Source organism: Macadamia integrifolia, chromosome 11 (assembly GCF_013358625.1).
Source record: "Macadamia integrifolia cultivar HAES 741 chromosome 11, SCU_Mint_v3, whole genome shotgun sequence".
Classification (NCBI taxonomy): domain Eukaryota; kingdom Viridiplantae; phylum Streptophyta; class Magnoliopsida; order Proteales; family Proteaceae; genus Macadamia; species Macadamia integrifolia.
Window position 1 is genome coordinate 16,339,717 of NC_056567.1, and position 16,738 is coordinate 16,356,454.

General features: G+C 39.2%; 1 protein-coding gene across 2 annotated transcripts in view; it reads left to right on the top strand.

Moving 5' to 3' along the window:
* The first annotated feature begins 282 nt into the window (after positions 1-282).
* LOC122093960 (probable LRR receptor-like serine/threonine-protein kinase At5g45780) overlaps positions 283-16,738 on the top strand; it is a 19,673-nt gene continuing 3,217 nt past the window's right edge. The window contains exons 1-10 of one of the 2 annotated variants that reach the window (XM_042664522.1): positions 284-756; positions 837-969; positions 1,132-1,203; positions 2,045-2,188; positions 2,303-2,374; positions 2,458-2,517; positions 8,480-8,553; positions 8,635-8,781; positions 8,880-9,218; positions 9,350-9,741. In XM_042664522.1, coding sequence (XP_042520456.1) covers positions 648-756; positions 837-969; positions 1,132-1,203; positions 2,045-2,188; positions 2,303-2,374; positions 2,458-2,517; positions 8,480-8,553; positions 8,635-8,781; positions 8,880-9,218; positions 9,350-9,741 — 1,542 coding nt within the window. In that variant the 5' untranslated portion in view covers positions 284-647. Of the gene's footprint in view, positions 757-836; positions 970-1,131; positions 1,204-2,044; positions 2,189-2,302; positions 2,375-2,457; positions 2,518-8,479; positions 8,554-8,634; positions 8,782-8,879; positions 9,219-9,349; positions 9,742-16,738 lie in introns of both variants that reach the window. The other variant, XM_042664523.1, reaches the window with a different exon arrangement.

Here is a 16,738-nt window from a genome sequence, read left to right on the forward strand (position 1 = left end):
TGAATGACGAAAATCCCATTGCCATCGATACTTCCACATGTGCTTCCATGCTGGTGTAGGCCCGCTTCCTTAGGGGGAATCTTTTTTTTTATGAAAAAGATTTTTTATTTTTATTTTTGGATAAAGGGTGAAAAAGGTTTACTCAAAAAGTTTTTTTTTTTTTTTTTTAGGTAGAATACTTAAAAAGTTAAAAGTACTTAAAAGTTCAAGCATGAGGAAACATTAATAATTATTTTAATTAACGGGGGACAAGGTGACAATTTGTTTCATTGCCAGATTTTCAAGAGGCAATAGCTTTCCCGCTTTTGGAACTGCCGCACTTCTCCGTTTTCTTTCTTCATTGCTCCCGAGGACGTTTTACTTTATTTGATTTTTCATTTTTCATTTTTCTAGGGCTTCGGAAGAGCTTCCCGAGGTCGTTTGATTAGATTCTCCCCTAGAGAAATACTAGAAGCCTCATCAGTCATCATCAATGGCCGATCTGATTATTATGTTCCTTGCTTCACCTCCCTTAATGCCTTCTTCCTCCTGCTGCTTCTCTTTCTCCAACATCGATAATTGTCAGGTCAACGTCCCAAGTGCCAAAACAGTCTCCGCGAACCCTAAAAACCCAATCAGTTGTCGCCGTCTCATTTCCTGGTTCCTCCATGGAATGCGTTATGCTTTGTCTGCTGCTGTTCTTCTTCTCCTTTTTCTGGTTCCCGTTGGTTCAATCGTCGGACAGCTTACTTTCTCCAAAGGGCGTTAACTATGAGGGTAGGCTTGCTTAACAAATGACAGAACCCCTTGATTTTCTCTTTCTCTTTGAGTTTCTGAGTTGTTTGTTCGAATACCAGTGGCAGCTTTGATGTCTGTAAAGAGCAAGTTGAAAGATACTCTCTATGTTCTTGATGGATGGGATATTAACTCCGTTGATCCCTGCACTTGGAACATGGTTGGATGCTCCCCTGATGGTTTTGTCATTTCACTGTGAGTTTCCAATCCTTAGTTAGGGGAAAGAATTTCCCTTTTCGTTGGTTGTCTTGATGTGAAATACATGTTCCATCCTTCTTTCAATGATTGCTTTCTCCTCACCTAGGGATTTTTTTTTATCTTTAATTTTACTTACTGTTCTATTTTATATCGATGCAGTGAAATGGCTAACATGGGCTTGTCTGGTACGCTATCTCCCAACATTGGGAATTTGAGTCACCTTCAAACAATGTGAGTGATGAATGTTTTTGCTAACGTTGTCAACAGATGGCTGCCGACGTTGTTCTTATATGTCATTACGTAATTAATAGCTTTTGGTTCCAAGATTGCCAAGTCTTCTTCTGTGAAACTGTAATTGGCCTAAGCTCCTTATTTGGGTCGTTAAGACTTATGTAATTGATAATCACTCTCTTTATAAGCAGTAGTAGATTTAAAACTTCCTTGCACATTCTTACAAAAAGATGGATCTTCTTTTGTTAGTTGGGAAGATAACTTTGAGGATAGTGTTTTGATTGGAAGGGTAATCTAAGTTTTGAAAGGGTTATCCATAGCAGTTGTACAAGGGTTTGAGGGAGGACCACTACAAGTAGTGCTGGTGGTGAGGTCAAATCTTTTTTATCACATACCATGAGGTTATTTTGTCCGTGATAATGTTTGGCTTGTTATTTATTCACTGTGTTATGCTAACATTATGCAGCCATAGTTGGTTCTGGTTCTTGCAATCTGGGGTTCACTGATATTTGGTTCATGATTCATGATAATTCTAAATTCTCCGTAGATAACTGCATTTCTTAATTTTCTTTATGTTTTTAAAAATAAATATTGAAGGACAGGGGCTTGAAAAAACTTGCATTACTTGTTAAATAAAGGTCTGTTAGTATGTTTGATCTAGTATATATTCTTGAGTTTTGTATCTTTCCTGCGGTATCACAAATTCAAGCTTTCCTTTTTAATAATTTTGTCTGGTGGCAATCTCCATCCTTCACTTGCTGCTAACTTATCTCATTTTTTCCCTTTTGCATGGCAAGAAGCTCAATAAGGATATTGCGGTAACATCATTGTAATTTTGCAGGTTATTGCAGAATAATCTAATATCTGGTCCTCTCCCTCTCGAGATAGGGAAGCTCTCGGAGCTTCAGACTCTTGATCTTTCAGGAAACCAGTTTATTGGTGAAATCCCTAGCTCTTTGGGCTTTCTGACTCATCTAAGTTCCTTGTGAGTATATCTTCCCTTTTAATTAGAGAAACAGACTTTTCTTATGAATTACTGGAATGCTAGCCTCTTATTTTTATGTAATGATTTTTTCCTATTGCCATGGAAAATTTTCAGGCGGCTTAGCAAGAATATGTTCTCTGGACACATTCCCAGAACGGTTGCTAATCTTACGGGTCTTCTATTCTTGTATGTGTTCTATCTTGTGTTATCATCATTTATTCTCTTAATTTTAAATTAGTTATAATATTCACCCTAATGGGATTAAACAGGGATCTGTCATTCAATAATCTTAGTGGTCCCACTCCAAAAATACTTGCAAAAGGATACAGGTGAGATCTTTAAGGTTGAAATAATTCTCTTGGTATCTTGGTAAAGACAACTTTTTTTTTTTTGGGGGGGGGGGTTGCATGCCCTTTCTTAATTTCTTTCATGGTTTTTCTTAGGAATTTTGACAAAGGAGCAACTACATTGCAAGAAATCAGATCCTCTGATTGATTGCTTGCTAGTTTCTCCAGTGGCAAAATTTCCATGAAATTCATGGCTGCTCTAATGTTTATTGTATTACAGTGATTCGCCATTCTTTAAGAAATTTCTGTTCTCTAATTTGGATTATAACTGATAATTGAATATAATAAGAATATTAATGTTCTTGTGGAATTTTTTCTAAAGAAAGTAGAAAATTTGCCTTAAGAGAGCACCACTAGTTTCTGTTTGTGTTATCAGAACAACTTGTAATTCTTGGCTTCAAGCCTGGTATGAAATAAGATCCTTTAAAATTTTGGAACCAGCCATCTATGCGTGGAAGAATGGTTCTTGTCAACAACAAAACTTTGAGGCATTAAACGAGGGTCAACTAGGATAAACACTTGCATTTAAGGCCCCATATTAGTGAGTTGGGAATAAGATAATGAAAGAATGATTTGTTTTGTCTAGAGTGAGAAAGGACCTTATTAACAGAGAGGATTTAGGATTACAATGGATTACAATTAAGGAAAACTAGGTAAGGCTGAGTCATAGTCCTTATCCTAGCATACTAGTCATAATCCTTATCCTTAGCACTCCCCCTCAAGTTGGTGGATGATGTCTCTTATGCCCAACTTGTATACAATAGGATGAAATATACCTTACAATTTAAACCCTTGGTAAATACATAACCTAACTGGTTTTCGGAAGTGACGTATGGAATGCAAATTGAGCCTTGTTCAAGCTTCTCTTTGATGAAGTGTTTATCAATCTTGATATGCTTGGTCCCATCGTGCTGGACTGGATTCTGAGCTATACTGATTGTTGCCTTGTTATCACAGTAGAGTCTCATCTGTTCCTTAGATGTTGTCACCTCCAGATCATCAAGTAACACCTTAAGCCATATAAACTCACACACACACCTTGAGTCATTGCTCAGTACTTTGCTTCTACACTGGATCTGGATACCACTAGTTAATTTTTGCTTCTCCACGTAACCAGATTTCCTTCAAGGAAGGTACAACATCCAAAAGTAAATCATCGATCATCTGTAGAGCCATCCTAGTCTGCATTGGTAAAGGCTTCCGACTTCAAATTGCTATGATTGGAGAATAAAATTTCCTTTCTAGGAGTTGGTTTTAAGTATCACAGAATTCGATTTACAGCCTCAAGGTGTGTAGTTTGTGGAGCATGTAGAATTGGCCAAACTCCCGCAACATATGCTATATCTGGCCGGGTATGGGAGAAATATATCAATCTACCAACAAGCCTCTGATATCTTTCCTTATCCACTGGATTACCACCTTCATTGCTGAGTTTGTGGTTGACCTTGATAGGGGAATCAACAGGTTTAAACCCAAGCTACCAGTCTCATTGAGAAGGTCTAGTACATACTTCCTTTGGGATATACATACTTCCTTTGGGATTTAAAGATACCATTGCTGGAACTTGCTACCTTTATTCCTAAGAAGCATCTGACAGGTCCCAAATCCTTTATCTTGAACTCTTTGGCTAACTAAGCTTTCAACTTGGAAATCTCAATGTCATCATTTCTTGTTACTACTATATCATTAACATATATAATAAGAGCATGAAGTAACCTGAATATCCTTTTTCTTAACAAACCAAGTGTGATCAACATGACTTAATTGTATCGAACTTCTGTATCACTTTTATGAATTGGTCAAACTAAGCCCTTGGTGACTGCTTAAGGACATAAAGTGACTTCCTTAACTTGCACACCTTACTGGCTGTAGATGGAGATGCGAAGCCTGGAGGGATATCCATGTAAACCTCTTCCTTAAGATCTCCATGGAAACCATTTTTGACATCCAACTACTAAATCCTCCACCCAAAATTAGCAACACATTATGGGAGAGCTCTAATTGAGCTCATCTTGGCTACAAGAACAAATGTATCTTGATAGTAGATACCGTAGGTTTGGTTGAAGCCCTTTGTAACTAGCTCGGCTTTGTGTCTTTCAACACTACCATCTGCCTTCTGTTTTATGGTGAGTGCCTACTTACATCCTACTGATCGTTTACCTGTCAGGAGAGAAATAAGGTCCCAAGTGCCATTTTTCCCAGGAGCTTGCATTTCCTCCACCATAGCTTCCTTCCATTTAGGATCAAATATAGCGTCTTACTAGTCCTGTGGAATAGATGCAAACGATGGAGAAGAAACAAAGGCCTTATAGGATGGGGATAGAGCCAAAGGTAGAAATAGGGTGTTTAGTGCATGCTCTAACTCCTTTTCTAATAGCAATAGAAACATTAATGTCATCATTATCAATGAGAGAATCCTTATTTCCTGCTTGAGATGGAGGAGTGGATCAAGAAGTCTGATTGACATGCTAGGTCGGTAGTGGGGCTGCATTGTTTCAATCTTCTTTTGTGAGTAGGTGAGCAAGTTTGGTTTGGGCAGTTTTGGTATTGGACTGTCAACATTCTCCCCCTTACTACAGTATCTTGTATTCTTCCCTTTAATACGAACAGTGTCAAATGATAGAAGGACTAGGAGGAATCTCTTTTGTAATACTCTCCCCCCAAGAGATGACTGGAAGTAGGAATCAGATTTATTGAAGGTGACATCCATAATGACAGAGGCGGCGGGATGGAAGATGATGACAATTGTATCCCTTCTGAGATGCAGAATATCCAAGGAAGATACAATGGAAAGCCCTTGAATCTAGCTTAGACCTGGAGGGGGTGGAGTTACGAGAAAAGCAAACAAAACCAAAACACCCTTGGAGGAATTTGGGAGGCTAGAGATGGAATCGGAGAAGCCTAACAGGGGTTTGAAAATCAAGGATCCTTGAAGGTACCCTGTTGATGAGATAGGCCGCAGTTAGGACTACATCCCCCCCCCCACCCCCAAAAAAAAAAAAAAAAAAAAAAAAAAAAAATATTTAGGAGCATTCCTGGTGAATAAAAAAGTGGGATACTTAAGACGATGACAATTCTTCTGCTTAGGAATACCATTTTGTTCTGGGGTGTGAACACTTGATATTTGGTTTATAATACTTTGCTCATCTAGAAATTGACCCAAGCTGTTAGTATACTTTATAGCATTATCGCTGCAAAGAATCCAAACTAGGCATTGAACTGTGTCTGAATCATAAAATGAAAGAGAAAAAAGAAGTAAAGGCATCGAATTTAGTATGGAGGAGATAAAGCCAAGTTAGGCGAGTGTAGTTATCAATAAATGAAATAAACCATGAATCCACCCCAAGCAAGTATGTTTACCAACTCACAAGTGTGTCTGGGCTACATTTCTTAATCAAAGAAGGAAATAATAAACTCAAAGTATGAAAGGAGTCAAGACGTTGGTGCCACAGATGCACTTGTTGAAGATCACGATTTGTTCGAAGAGTATGAGTAGAGATTTGTGGAGGCATAGTAGTGAGATTCTAATCCAGATAGTACAACCCATCATATACCCTACCATATCCAATCATTTCTCCTGTCACTAGATCTTGAAAACACAGTGAGTGGAATAAAACCGGACAACAGTTTAGTTCAATTGTGAGACAATAAATAGAAAGAAAATCAGCACAGAGATTAGGTATATGGAGAATAGAGGACAAGGATATAATAGGAAAACATAACCTTTACCAGAAATGGACGATAAGGATCCATTTGCAACTAGAACTTTGTCCTTACCCAAACAAGATATGAATAAAACAGGTCAGAGGAACTAGTCATGTGATCTGAAGCTCCTGAATCGAGGAGCCAAGAAGGAACAGAACTAGAAGAGCCATGAAAGATACCTGGTTAAGCAAGGTAAGAGGCAGGAACAGAGGAAGGAGTTGAAGGAAAGGGAGCTATGCCAAGCTTAGACATCATGCACTGGAGAAAAAGTGGCTGATCCGAAAATAAAGGAGCTATAAAGACAGGGATGAATGGTTGATAATTTTTGGTGGCCTTTGAGAGATGTGCATGGGAGTGTACGTAACCTTGTTTCCCACTACGGCCTCCTTTAGGTGATGTAGATCGAGCTGCTAGTCAAAGAACCAAATCTGGTTCAATTTTGTCCCAATCGAACCAGCAATCTTTGGTCAATTTCCTGGTTCAGTTTTGTCTCAGCATTGGTTCATTTTTCTCCATTGAGTAGCTATGTTTCCCTCTTCAGTTTTGTCGTCTAGAAGCCCCACAATTGTTCCCATCGATTGAAGAAGAAAGAGACTCCTAGAAGCAGCCCCTTTAGCTCTATTGATTTCACCATCAAGGCTGCAATTTTGTCTTTGTGGATGCTTAGCGTAAAAGTTAGGAAGTTTTTGTTATTAGTTTTAATTCAGTTTTTGTTTCTTAGTTTAGCACTTCCTATTTGTTACTAGCTTTGAAGGCTATATAAACAAAGTTTTAAGACAAGTTTTGATTAGTGAAATTGAGCGTTTACTCCATGGCTGAGAGAGTCAAGTTGAGAGGGGAGCCACCCAAAAAATTGAGGGTGAAATGCCCAGGGGAAGGTGAGAGGCCTGAACCAAACTGCCCTTTTCTTCCCCCTTGTCAACCCCTCAACGATTTCATTTCTTTCTGTACTTTATTTATTTATTTTTTGTTTGATCATTGTGAGTGAGCGTTTGAAGCCTATTGAAGCTGCCTTGAAGCCTTGAAGATCAGCAACCATTGGAGATTTAAGATCAGCAAGACCAGTCAGATTGATAAAGAGCAGAGTAGGGTTTTGGGCTAGATCGACTTTGGCCAGATCTCCCAAACCTGAGATCATCAGGTTCAAGAGCCCTTTTAAGGGTTTGACAAGGACCACAAAAGGGGCACTTAATCCACTTTTCAAGGCCAGCTGAGGCCTCCTCTTCCAGCCGCAGGTTTTCTCCCATTAAGCCCTAAAAACCCTAATTTCTGGGCAAGTTTTCTCGTTCTTGTTGCTGCCAGTACAAGGACCTGTTACCAGCCATCTTTGGAGGTTTACTTATGGCCACGAATCTGCATCACCCTGTGTTTCTTAAGGTTGCTTGTCTTTTCCCCTTTCTAGTCTAAATTCCAGAAAACCCCCTTTCTTCCAAATTTATTTACCAATAACTCCCCAGCTCCTGTTTGCTTTACCTAAAAGGGTCCTGAACTTTCAATATATTAACAGAATTTTCCAATGTTCTTTACTTGTAGGCGTATGGCAACCCAAAATTAGGGATTTGTAACCCGGAGTTCCACGTTATGGAAATGTTGAGCTGGTCATATCTGGTATCTGGGTTCTGGTAATACTGAAATGGGAGACTGTTTTCTGTCTGGGAGTGCAGGGGCTGACCAGCGTGGGTGGCCAATGAAAGCGCACCTGAAAGCATCGACAAGGTGGACATTTCCACCTTGCATGGGCGGTGGGGCAGTCATTTTGCCTGCTTCTGTGTCTGGGCGCAACCCCTACACTCCCAGATAGAAAACATTTTCCCTACTGAAATTTACAAATTTTCTATTGCATGTCATTGGATCTATATTCAAAGGTAAGGAGGAGTGATTTGATTTCAATTAAAGGAGTGATCTCATTTCGATTGAAGGAGCTAAAAGAGCTAGGGGCAGACCTAAAATGACCATAGGAGAAGTAGTGAGGAATGACATGCACAGTCTGGATCTTGTTCCAAATATGAGTATAACCTCAGATAGAGCCGATTGTAGGGCAATTCCTGACTTGCTAGTGCGGTGCTTCTTTCGTTTTTACTTTCATCTTCATTTCTCCTTTTGTCTTGCACGGATCCATGTAGCCAACCTCATTAAGTTGGGAGAAGGCTGAGTTTGTTGTTCTTTTTTTATTTTTATTCTCAATTTAAGGTACTCTCTTTCTGTACTAGTCATTTGAAGCTATATGGTCTCCTTTTAGTGTTGCAGGAAATATGTTCCTTTGCATGCCATCACTCTTACAAGTTTGTACTGGTGCTTCAAAACCACTTAATGGTAATATAACAAAACCTGGTAAGAGTGATTATGGTAGGAGTTTATCTTTTAGATATAACATTGCTCATGCTTTCTTTACAGCCACCAACTCATTACCAAAAAATAGTGGCCATCATCAATGGGTAGTTGCCATGGCTGTGGGTGTCAGCTGCACTTTTGTGGCTTCTGTGGTGCTGATTGTTTGTTGGATGCACTGGTGCAGATGGAGCTTTCCTTTTCTCTCATATGGTACCTCATAATTTGGAGATTCTTTAACTTTTATTCATGGGAAACAGGCACAAGGAAAAAGTTGAGCATTTCTGATATTTTCATAATATTTTTTGCAGAGAGGCAAGTTTTTGAATTTGACATGGGTCATTTACAGAGGTTCTCCTTTCGTGAACTTCAAATTGCGACCAATAATTTTAGTCCCAAGAACATTTTAGGTCGAGGTGGTTTTGGAGTGGTCTATAAAGGATTTCTCCGGAATAAGACAGTGGTAGCAGTGAAAAGGTTAAAGGATCCAAATTTTACTGGAGAAGTGCAGTTTCAAACTGAAGTAGAGATGATTGGCTTGGCTTTACACAGGAACCTCTTACAGTTGTATGGCTTCTGTATGACGTCCAATGAGCGGTTACTTGTTTATCCATACATGCCAAATGGGAGTGTTGCTGATCGCTTGAGAGGTTTGCTTTCTCCCTTTGTTGTTCTCTTCTGCTTGAGTATATTTATTTCAAACAGAATTAGCTTTTACACTACAGTTTTCTCCCGATGTTTTCATTTCTTTTGTTTACTTAGGCTTAACTATTATGTACAGATCATCGTTGTGAAAAACCATCTTTAGATTGGAGCAAACGTATGCGTATCTCCCTTGGAGCTGCTCGTGGATTGTTATACTTACATGAACAGTGTAACCCGAAAATCATTCACAGGGATGTCAAAGCTGCAAATATCTTACTTGATGAAAGTTTTGCGGCTGTTGTGGGGGATTTTGGGCTGGCTAAGCTTTTAGATCAAAGAGAATCACATGTCACTACTGCAGTGCGGGGAACTGTAGGACACATTGCTCCTGAGTATCTTTCTACAGGGCAGTCCTCTGAAAAAACTGATGTATTTGGGTTTGGCATATTGCTTTTGGAACTCATAACAGGGCAAAAAGCATTGGATGCAGGGAATGGTCAGGTTCAAAAGGGAATGATTCTTGACTGGGTTAGTTACTCATTTTGACTGCTTTTTATACTTCAGACTTTCCTCTCATCTATGAAATTATCATTTACATTCTTTAATTCAAGGAAACACTGTGGCAATCAAGATGAACCTCTATGGCCACTGACACTTTTAGAAAGAATGATGCATTACTGGTTTTGCTTTTTCTCTTTAATTATTAATTTTGACATTTTTTAGAGCTGCATTGCCCAAGGATCTCAACTTAAAGAGTACCTTCGTTACTGCAAGTATGGGTGATGAAGTTGAATCCAAAAGTCACATCTTGTTGGAGCATCTAAATCTAGATTGAATTGGAAGGGTAGGTAATGTAATACTGTATTTGAATAATGAAAACAGTACCAAACAGAATCAAATTCCAGAGAACATTAAACCAGATGAAGGAGAAATCTAATGTATCAAGATCAAGAGCTTTAGATGGTCTCTAAACTCAGGTCAAGTTTAGCAAAACAAGGGATTTGCTGAAATTCTTTACTCGATCCAAGATCAGGTTGCTAAACAGAAGACCAGAACTTCAATATCCAATTGAATCTGATATTAGCATTTAGATCTTAGCAACAATTACCCATCGGAATAATCAAATTGATACAGTAATCAGAATTGTAGAAAAACAAAATCTGTATAAAAGGGGCAGAATTGGAATAATGAAATATCTCCAGATCAGGAGGTCTGATCAGGGAGAATTTCTAATCGAGTTCGTCCTTTAGGTCTTAGAACAGCTTATCAAAAGATTAGGATAATCTGATGGCCAGATTTCCTCAACCATAATTCATGTCAAAAAAAAAAAAAAAAAAAAAAAACCTTGCATATGAATTTAGATCAGAAATAGGAATTGCAGAAAAATCAGAGGAGCATTTACTTGGTTAATGGAGAAGATGGAGGAAGAAGATTAATAACAAAAGAAAAACACCCAGGCTTCACAACGCATGCTGGTTGGATGGATAAAACAGCAATCAGCCTTGTTTGAACACAGCGATTCCTTGATCATACTCAAGGACCTTCACTAATGGAGAAGAGGAGCAGAAACAACCAGCTTATCTTCAAAATAAAAATTGTGGGCTATCAAAGTGCCTCACGGATTACTTTTATTCAAGGAAGAAGATAGAATTTGAGATGGAGATGGCTTGGAAGACTCTTAGCTGAATCCTCTTTACAAATCACAATCAAACTTAAAATTCTTACCTGCGTAACTTGCCCATATTGACTTAAGTGTGATGTGGACCATAGTTAAAAAAATTAAATGAAATGTTGCTAATTTCAACATGTTCGAGATGAAATGGTAAGCGACTAAGAATCAGCAAAGTTCAGCTGAAATTTCACTCGCTTTGCTCTTTTCGGTCTAAATTTCACTCATTTTGGTCACAAAAATGCACTATTTTGTCAAAATTTCAGTCATTTCAACCACCTCCCATGGGCCCCACCTGGTGGAAACTGGCCACGTGAAACTCACGGAAAATATACATTTTTTCAGAAAAAATGGTATTTCTCTCTTCCAAAAATAGCTCATAAACTTTACGTCACGATTAGAGACAATGGTTTATGGTAGCCCATGTAGTTACACTACTTTGAAGAATAGCTTTGCAATGTGAGTGATGCAGATGCCTTGGCTTGCTGGGCCGATCCGATCTCTTTGGAGGCCTGAGCCAAGACATAACCGACCAAAACCGATTTTTTGGGTCAGCAAGGGTTGGTCGGTTTCATAGGAGATTTTATTCTTTTCTTAATATTATTTCATTCTCTTTGTTTTAGAAGTAGATACATAGGAGTAGTATTTTGATTTCTAGTTTTAGTTCATTTCCTATTAGAAAAAGTTTCCATTCTTGAGATGTATCTCTTATTTATATTTAACCACTGGACAATTTGGTTAGATTTGGAAAATTGAATGAATTGATGGAGAAATTGTTCATCATGAGTGTGATGTGAGTGCTGTGCGTGAACCCCTTTCCCTTCTTCTTTTTCTCCTTCTTACCCTTATTTTCCCTTGCTGCTTGAACCTCTGTTTCTGTGCGACAGTTGCAGACCTAGTTCAGAGGATTGATCTCCTTCTCCTTTGATCTGTTGGGTCCGAAACTCTGGTCGAGAGTTGTCTAACATGGCGCCACTCAAACCCTTGAGAGTGAGCTTCGTAATTTCTCACAGCTGTGAGAGCCAACACCTGCAACTGGCTGCAACACATCTACCGCCATCTGCAGCCTTTGTTCTTCAATATCAGCAACTTGGTTGTTGATTGGACCTCTGTTGGAGACTTGGAGCATAATCAACTGCTCTATTCATCACGTACTTTCCATTAAAACACTAGGATGAACTGAGACGCATAGGAGTTCTATCCTTCGAACCTGCTGAGTTTCTGCCGCCATGGGTCTTGGCTGGAGGTAAGGGATGACTCCGCGATTCAGTCTTCTTTTATCATGAACATTGTTTTCCCATATTGTCCTCTCCTTAGTTATTTGATCCCTCTTGTCCTAAATTTATTCTTAGTTCCTAATTTACCCTTTCTACTAGAAAGTTACATACTTGCTCTTGTTGTAGAGTTCCAGTAAATTACAAATCTTCCACCCTTGTGAACTTCAACTTATTCACAGAATTGCCACTCTATTATAAACATTAATCTATGTACTATTTTCCCATTTAATCTTGGACTTGAGTGTACTCGTTTGGGTGGGCCCATAAGCGACCAAATAGGCTTCTTCCAACTTTGGTCCAACATCAACTTGGTATCAGAGCCGAAAATTCCGACAATTATAGTGAGTAACAATGATCTTCTTCAACGGATTGATTCACATAAAGAGGAAACTGACAAATCTATTGTCAATCTTAGTGAACGAGTGACTACTTTAGACGGAAGTGTCAACATGCTCATTAATAATGCCACTTCTCTGTAGACTGTGACTTCTTTGTAGGTGTCCGTTGACAGGTTGACAACTTTTGAGGAAGGAAAGAATCTCATGCTATCTGAGAATTCTTCCAACTCTGTGCCGCAAGGCTTGCTACACATCACCCCACATTACCACACGTTCACCCTTAACCACCGCCACTACCACAATATGGGGCTAGACAATATGATGATGGAGCAGGCAAGGCAACGAGATTGGATGTCCTTGATTTTTATGGGGACCAAAACCTAGAGTAGTACCTTGATTGGGTTCATAGTTTGGAGATTTTCTTCAGATGGTGCAACTTGACAGAGGCCAGAAAGTTGATATTTGCAAAGGGAAAATCGAAAGGCATAGCTCGAGTTTGGTGGATAAAACACCAGCAGCAAAACCGGACTCGAGGTCTTGGGCAAGTTACTACATGGGTTGAGATGCGAGGTGCGATGGACAGACGATTCCAACTGACCGATTAGAGGCAATATGTACCCTTCAAATTTGTGTAGCTGAGATAATGCCAATTGAGGAGTATGTGGCTAGATTCCACTACTTATCCATTCGATCTGACTTTGAGTGGGATGAGGAAGTCTTGGTGGATCAATTCCGCAACAGCTTGCGTCCATAGATTAGCGCCGCATTGGCCTCCAGTAAACTATTTACCATGGAGGAAGTAGTTCAGGTGGCCTATCAAGTTGAGAAAAGTCTGAAGAAGCCTTATGCTTGGAGGACTTTTTCTGACACATTCTAGAGGAGATAGCTCTCGCCCACAACAGTCTTCTCAAGAGAAATCTGTTTCGGTTATTAAGTCCACAAGCTAGTGGTTCTTTAACAGCACCTACATGGCCGGTTCGTCCTTACTCCCCTCCTCGTCATATGGCTTAGATAGATTGTACTCCCCAACTCGGCGTGGTTATGATAGGAACTCCGTATTTCCGAAGGAGGCTATTCAGTGCTTCACGTGCAAGGGGTACGAACATCGGGCTAATCAGTGTCCTAACTGGTTGTTAGTGTACATTGACAAGGAAAAAATTATACCCTATGTACCAGAAGAGCAACCGAAAACAAGTACGGTAACTCTGGATGCTGAGTGTGACCGTGAATCTAGTGAGATTAATATCCTTTAGACCAGGGTGCGATGCAATAATAGCTTGTGTAATATGGTGATTGACCCCGACAGTTACACCGACGTTGTCACTGAAGATGTTCGCAGTTTGGGTCTGAAGACAGAGCCTCATTGAATCCCTACAAGTTTGAGTGGGTGAACAACAATAATCTGAAAATTAATGAAAGGTGTTTTCTAACGTATTCCATCTGCGGATTGATTGATCAAGTGCAATGTGATGTTCTCCCTTTGAAAGTCTGCCATATTCTTTTAAGGCGCCCATGGTTGTTCGGCAAGAAAGCCAAGCACTTTGGTTATGAGAATACATACCAAGCACTGTGGTTATGAGAATACATACTCCCTTTAGCATGGTGGACTTGAGATGAAGTTTCTTCCCCTTCTCAAACTCAAGAGGACAGCTGGTAATTTTCTCTTCAGGTGCATTGACATTGACTTTGACGGAATTATTGGACCTCATCAAAACTTGATGGAGTCAAGTTCTTTTTAGAGGAGGCGAGCTGATGCAGATGCAATGGCTTGGCTGGACTGAACCGACCCTCTTTGGAGGCCTAAGCCAAGACACAACCGACCCAAATCAATTTTTGGTCTGGCAAGGGTTGGTAGGTTCCATAAGAGATTTTATTCCTTTCTTAGTATTATTTGATTATCCTTGCTTTAGAAGTAAATATGTAGGAGTAGTATTTTGATTTTCAGTTTTTGTTTATTTCCTATTAGAACAAGTTTCCATTCTTGAGATGTATTTCTCTTATTCATATGTAACCGCTGGACAATATTGGTTAGATTTGGAGAATTGAATGAATTAATGGAGAAATTTCTCATTGTGATTGCGGTGTGAGTGCTGTGCGAGAACCCCCTTCCCCTCTTATTCTTCTTCTTCTTCTCCTTACCCTTATTTTTCCTTGCTGCTCGAACCACTGTTTCTGGGTGACAGTTGCAGCCCTAGTTCAAGAGGATCGATCTCCTTCTCCTTTGATCGGTTGGGACTGAAACTTTGGTCGAGGGTTCTATATCCTAGGGCAACTCAAACCCTTGAGAGTGAGCTTCGTAATTTGTCACAGTTGTGAGAGCCAACACCTGCAACTGGCTGCAACAATATCTACCGCTATCTGCAACCTTTGTTCTTCAATATCAGCAACTTGGTTGTCGGTTGGACCTCTGTTGGAGCATAATCAACAGCTCTATCCGTCACCTACTTTCCGTTAAAACCCTAGGATGAACTGAGAAGCATAGGAGTTCTATCCTTTGAACCTGCTGAGTTTCTGCCACCATATGACTCCACGATTGAGTCTTCTTTTATTTTAAACATTGTTTTCCCATATTGCCCTCTCCTTAGTTCTTTAATCCCTCTTGTCCTAAATATCCTTAGTTCCTAATTTACCCTTGCTACTAGAAAGTTGCATCCTTGCTCTTGTTGTAGAGTTCCAGTAAATTACAGATCTGCCACCCTTGTGAACTTCAACTTTTTCGCAGAATTGCCACTCTATTATAAAAAAATATAATCATAAATCTATTTACTGTTTTTCCATTTAATCTTGGACTCGAGTGTTTATTTGTTTGGGTGGGACCATAAGTGAACCGAATAGGGTTCTTCCAACCAGTCCCACATTAGTGTGAAGTGTCAAAAGTCTTGCGGCATAGTAGAAAATGGGCCAATCTGTGACAAGCGATCCACTCAGTTGTCACAACATTTAGGTAATCCAAGGCATTGGAGGGGGCCTAGGCGAAAGGTACAAGGTGTCTATGCGACTATTTGGCTTAAGGTGTTACTTGGAGATTTGAAGGTAACATCTGATGAATCTATGAGGCTCTACTGTGATAATAAGGTGGCAATCAGCATAACATTACCCAGTTCAGCATGACAAGACTTAACATATTGAGATTGATAGACACTTCATCAAGGAGAACTTGAACAATGCTTAATTTCCCTTCCATTTTACCTTCAAAGAACTAGCTAGCTGATGTATTCGCTAAAGGGTTGTCTTCTAAGTCATTCAATCCTATTGTATTCAAGTTGGGCATGAGAGATATCTATGCATCAACTTGATGGGAGTGTTTATGAATAGATTAGACAATTAGACCGTCTAGTTTCATTGAATGTTAAGAAAAGAGCGCCGACTCAACTGTAACCAGTATGTATGGTAAAGAAATAATAAGAAGACTGAAGAGGAAGAGATATTACCTAAAGAAGGCCACGATATGACAGGAGATTGCTAGAAAATGACAGAACAGAAAGGTAGAAGAAAGAAGATGGGAAAAGGTAGAGGGGTTATGACTTGGTATCACCACCAACCAGCCATAGGAATCATCACCTGGGACCTTGCAACTGAATCACCACAGTAGCTACAAGTCATAAGAGCCTTTTTTGAATTGCTAAATATATACTGGTTGTCTAATTTTCTTATATTATTTGTTTCTCAGACCTTCCTACCTTTGACCAGAATTGGAGGATCATCTGATCCATGGATTGTGAGTTATTGATTGACTTAGAAGTTACTAAGGCTCTCTTTGCTATCGTTTTTTTCATTTTTGTTTATGATCTATTAAAAAAATGATTTATGAAAATAATTTTTTATCAAAAAATGATTTATGAAAATAATTTTTTATCAAAAAATGAAAACTGTTTGGTAATAACTACTAGACATAATATAATCTGCTTCCGCCTCCGAATCTGCTTCTGCCTTCGCTTCAGTTTCCTTCTCCTCTTCCAGTTCTTTTCCTTCCAAACTCGCCATGGATGAACTATAGACACTAAAGACCCATCTCTGCATCATCGGCAGCAGCCCCGGGCTCACACCCCGGCCATCAACTCAAACCTGCTTTTTATTTTTAATAAAGCCACGATGAAAGAGAAGAGAAGAGATGAAAAAAAGAAAATAAGAAATTATATATTATAGTGAAATACTCTCTGATTCTGTTATTTTTCTGCAACATTTTCTAATTTTCATGATTTTTGCTGAATTTTGGATTTTTTTTGAGAAACTTTAATGTA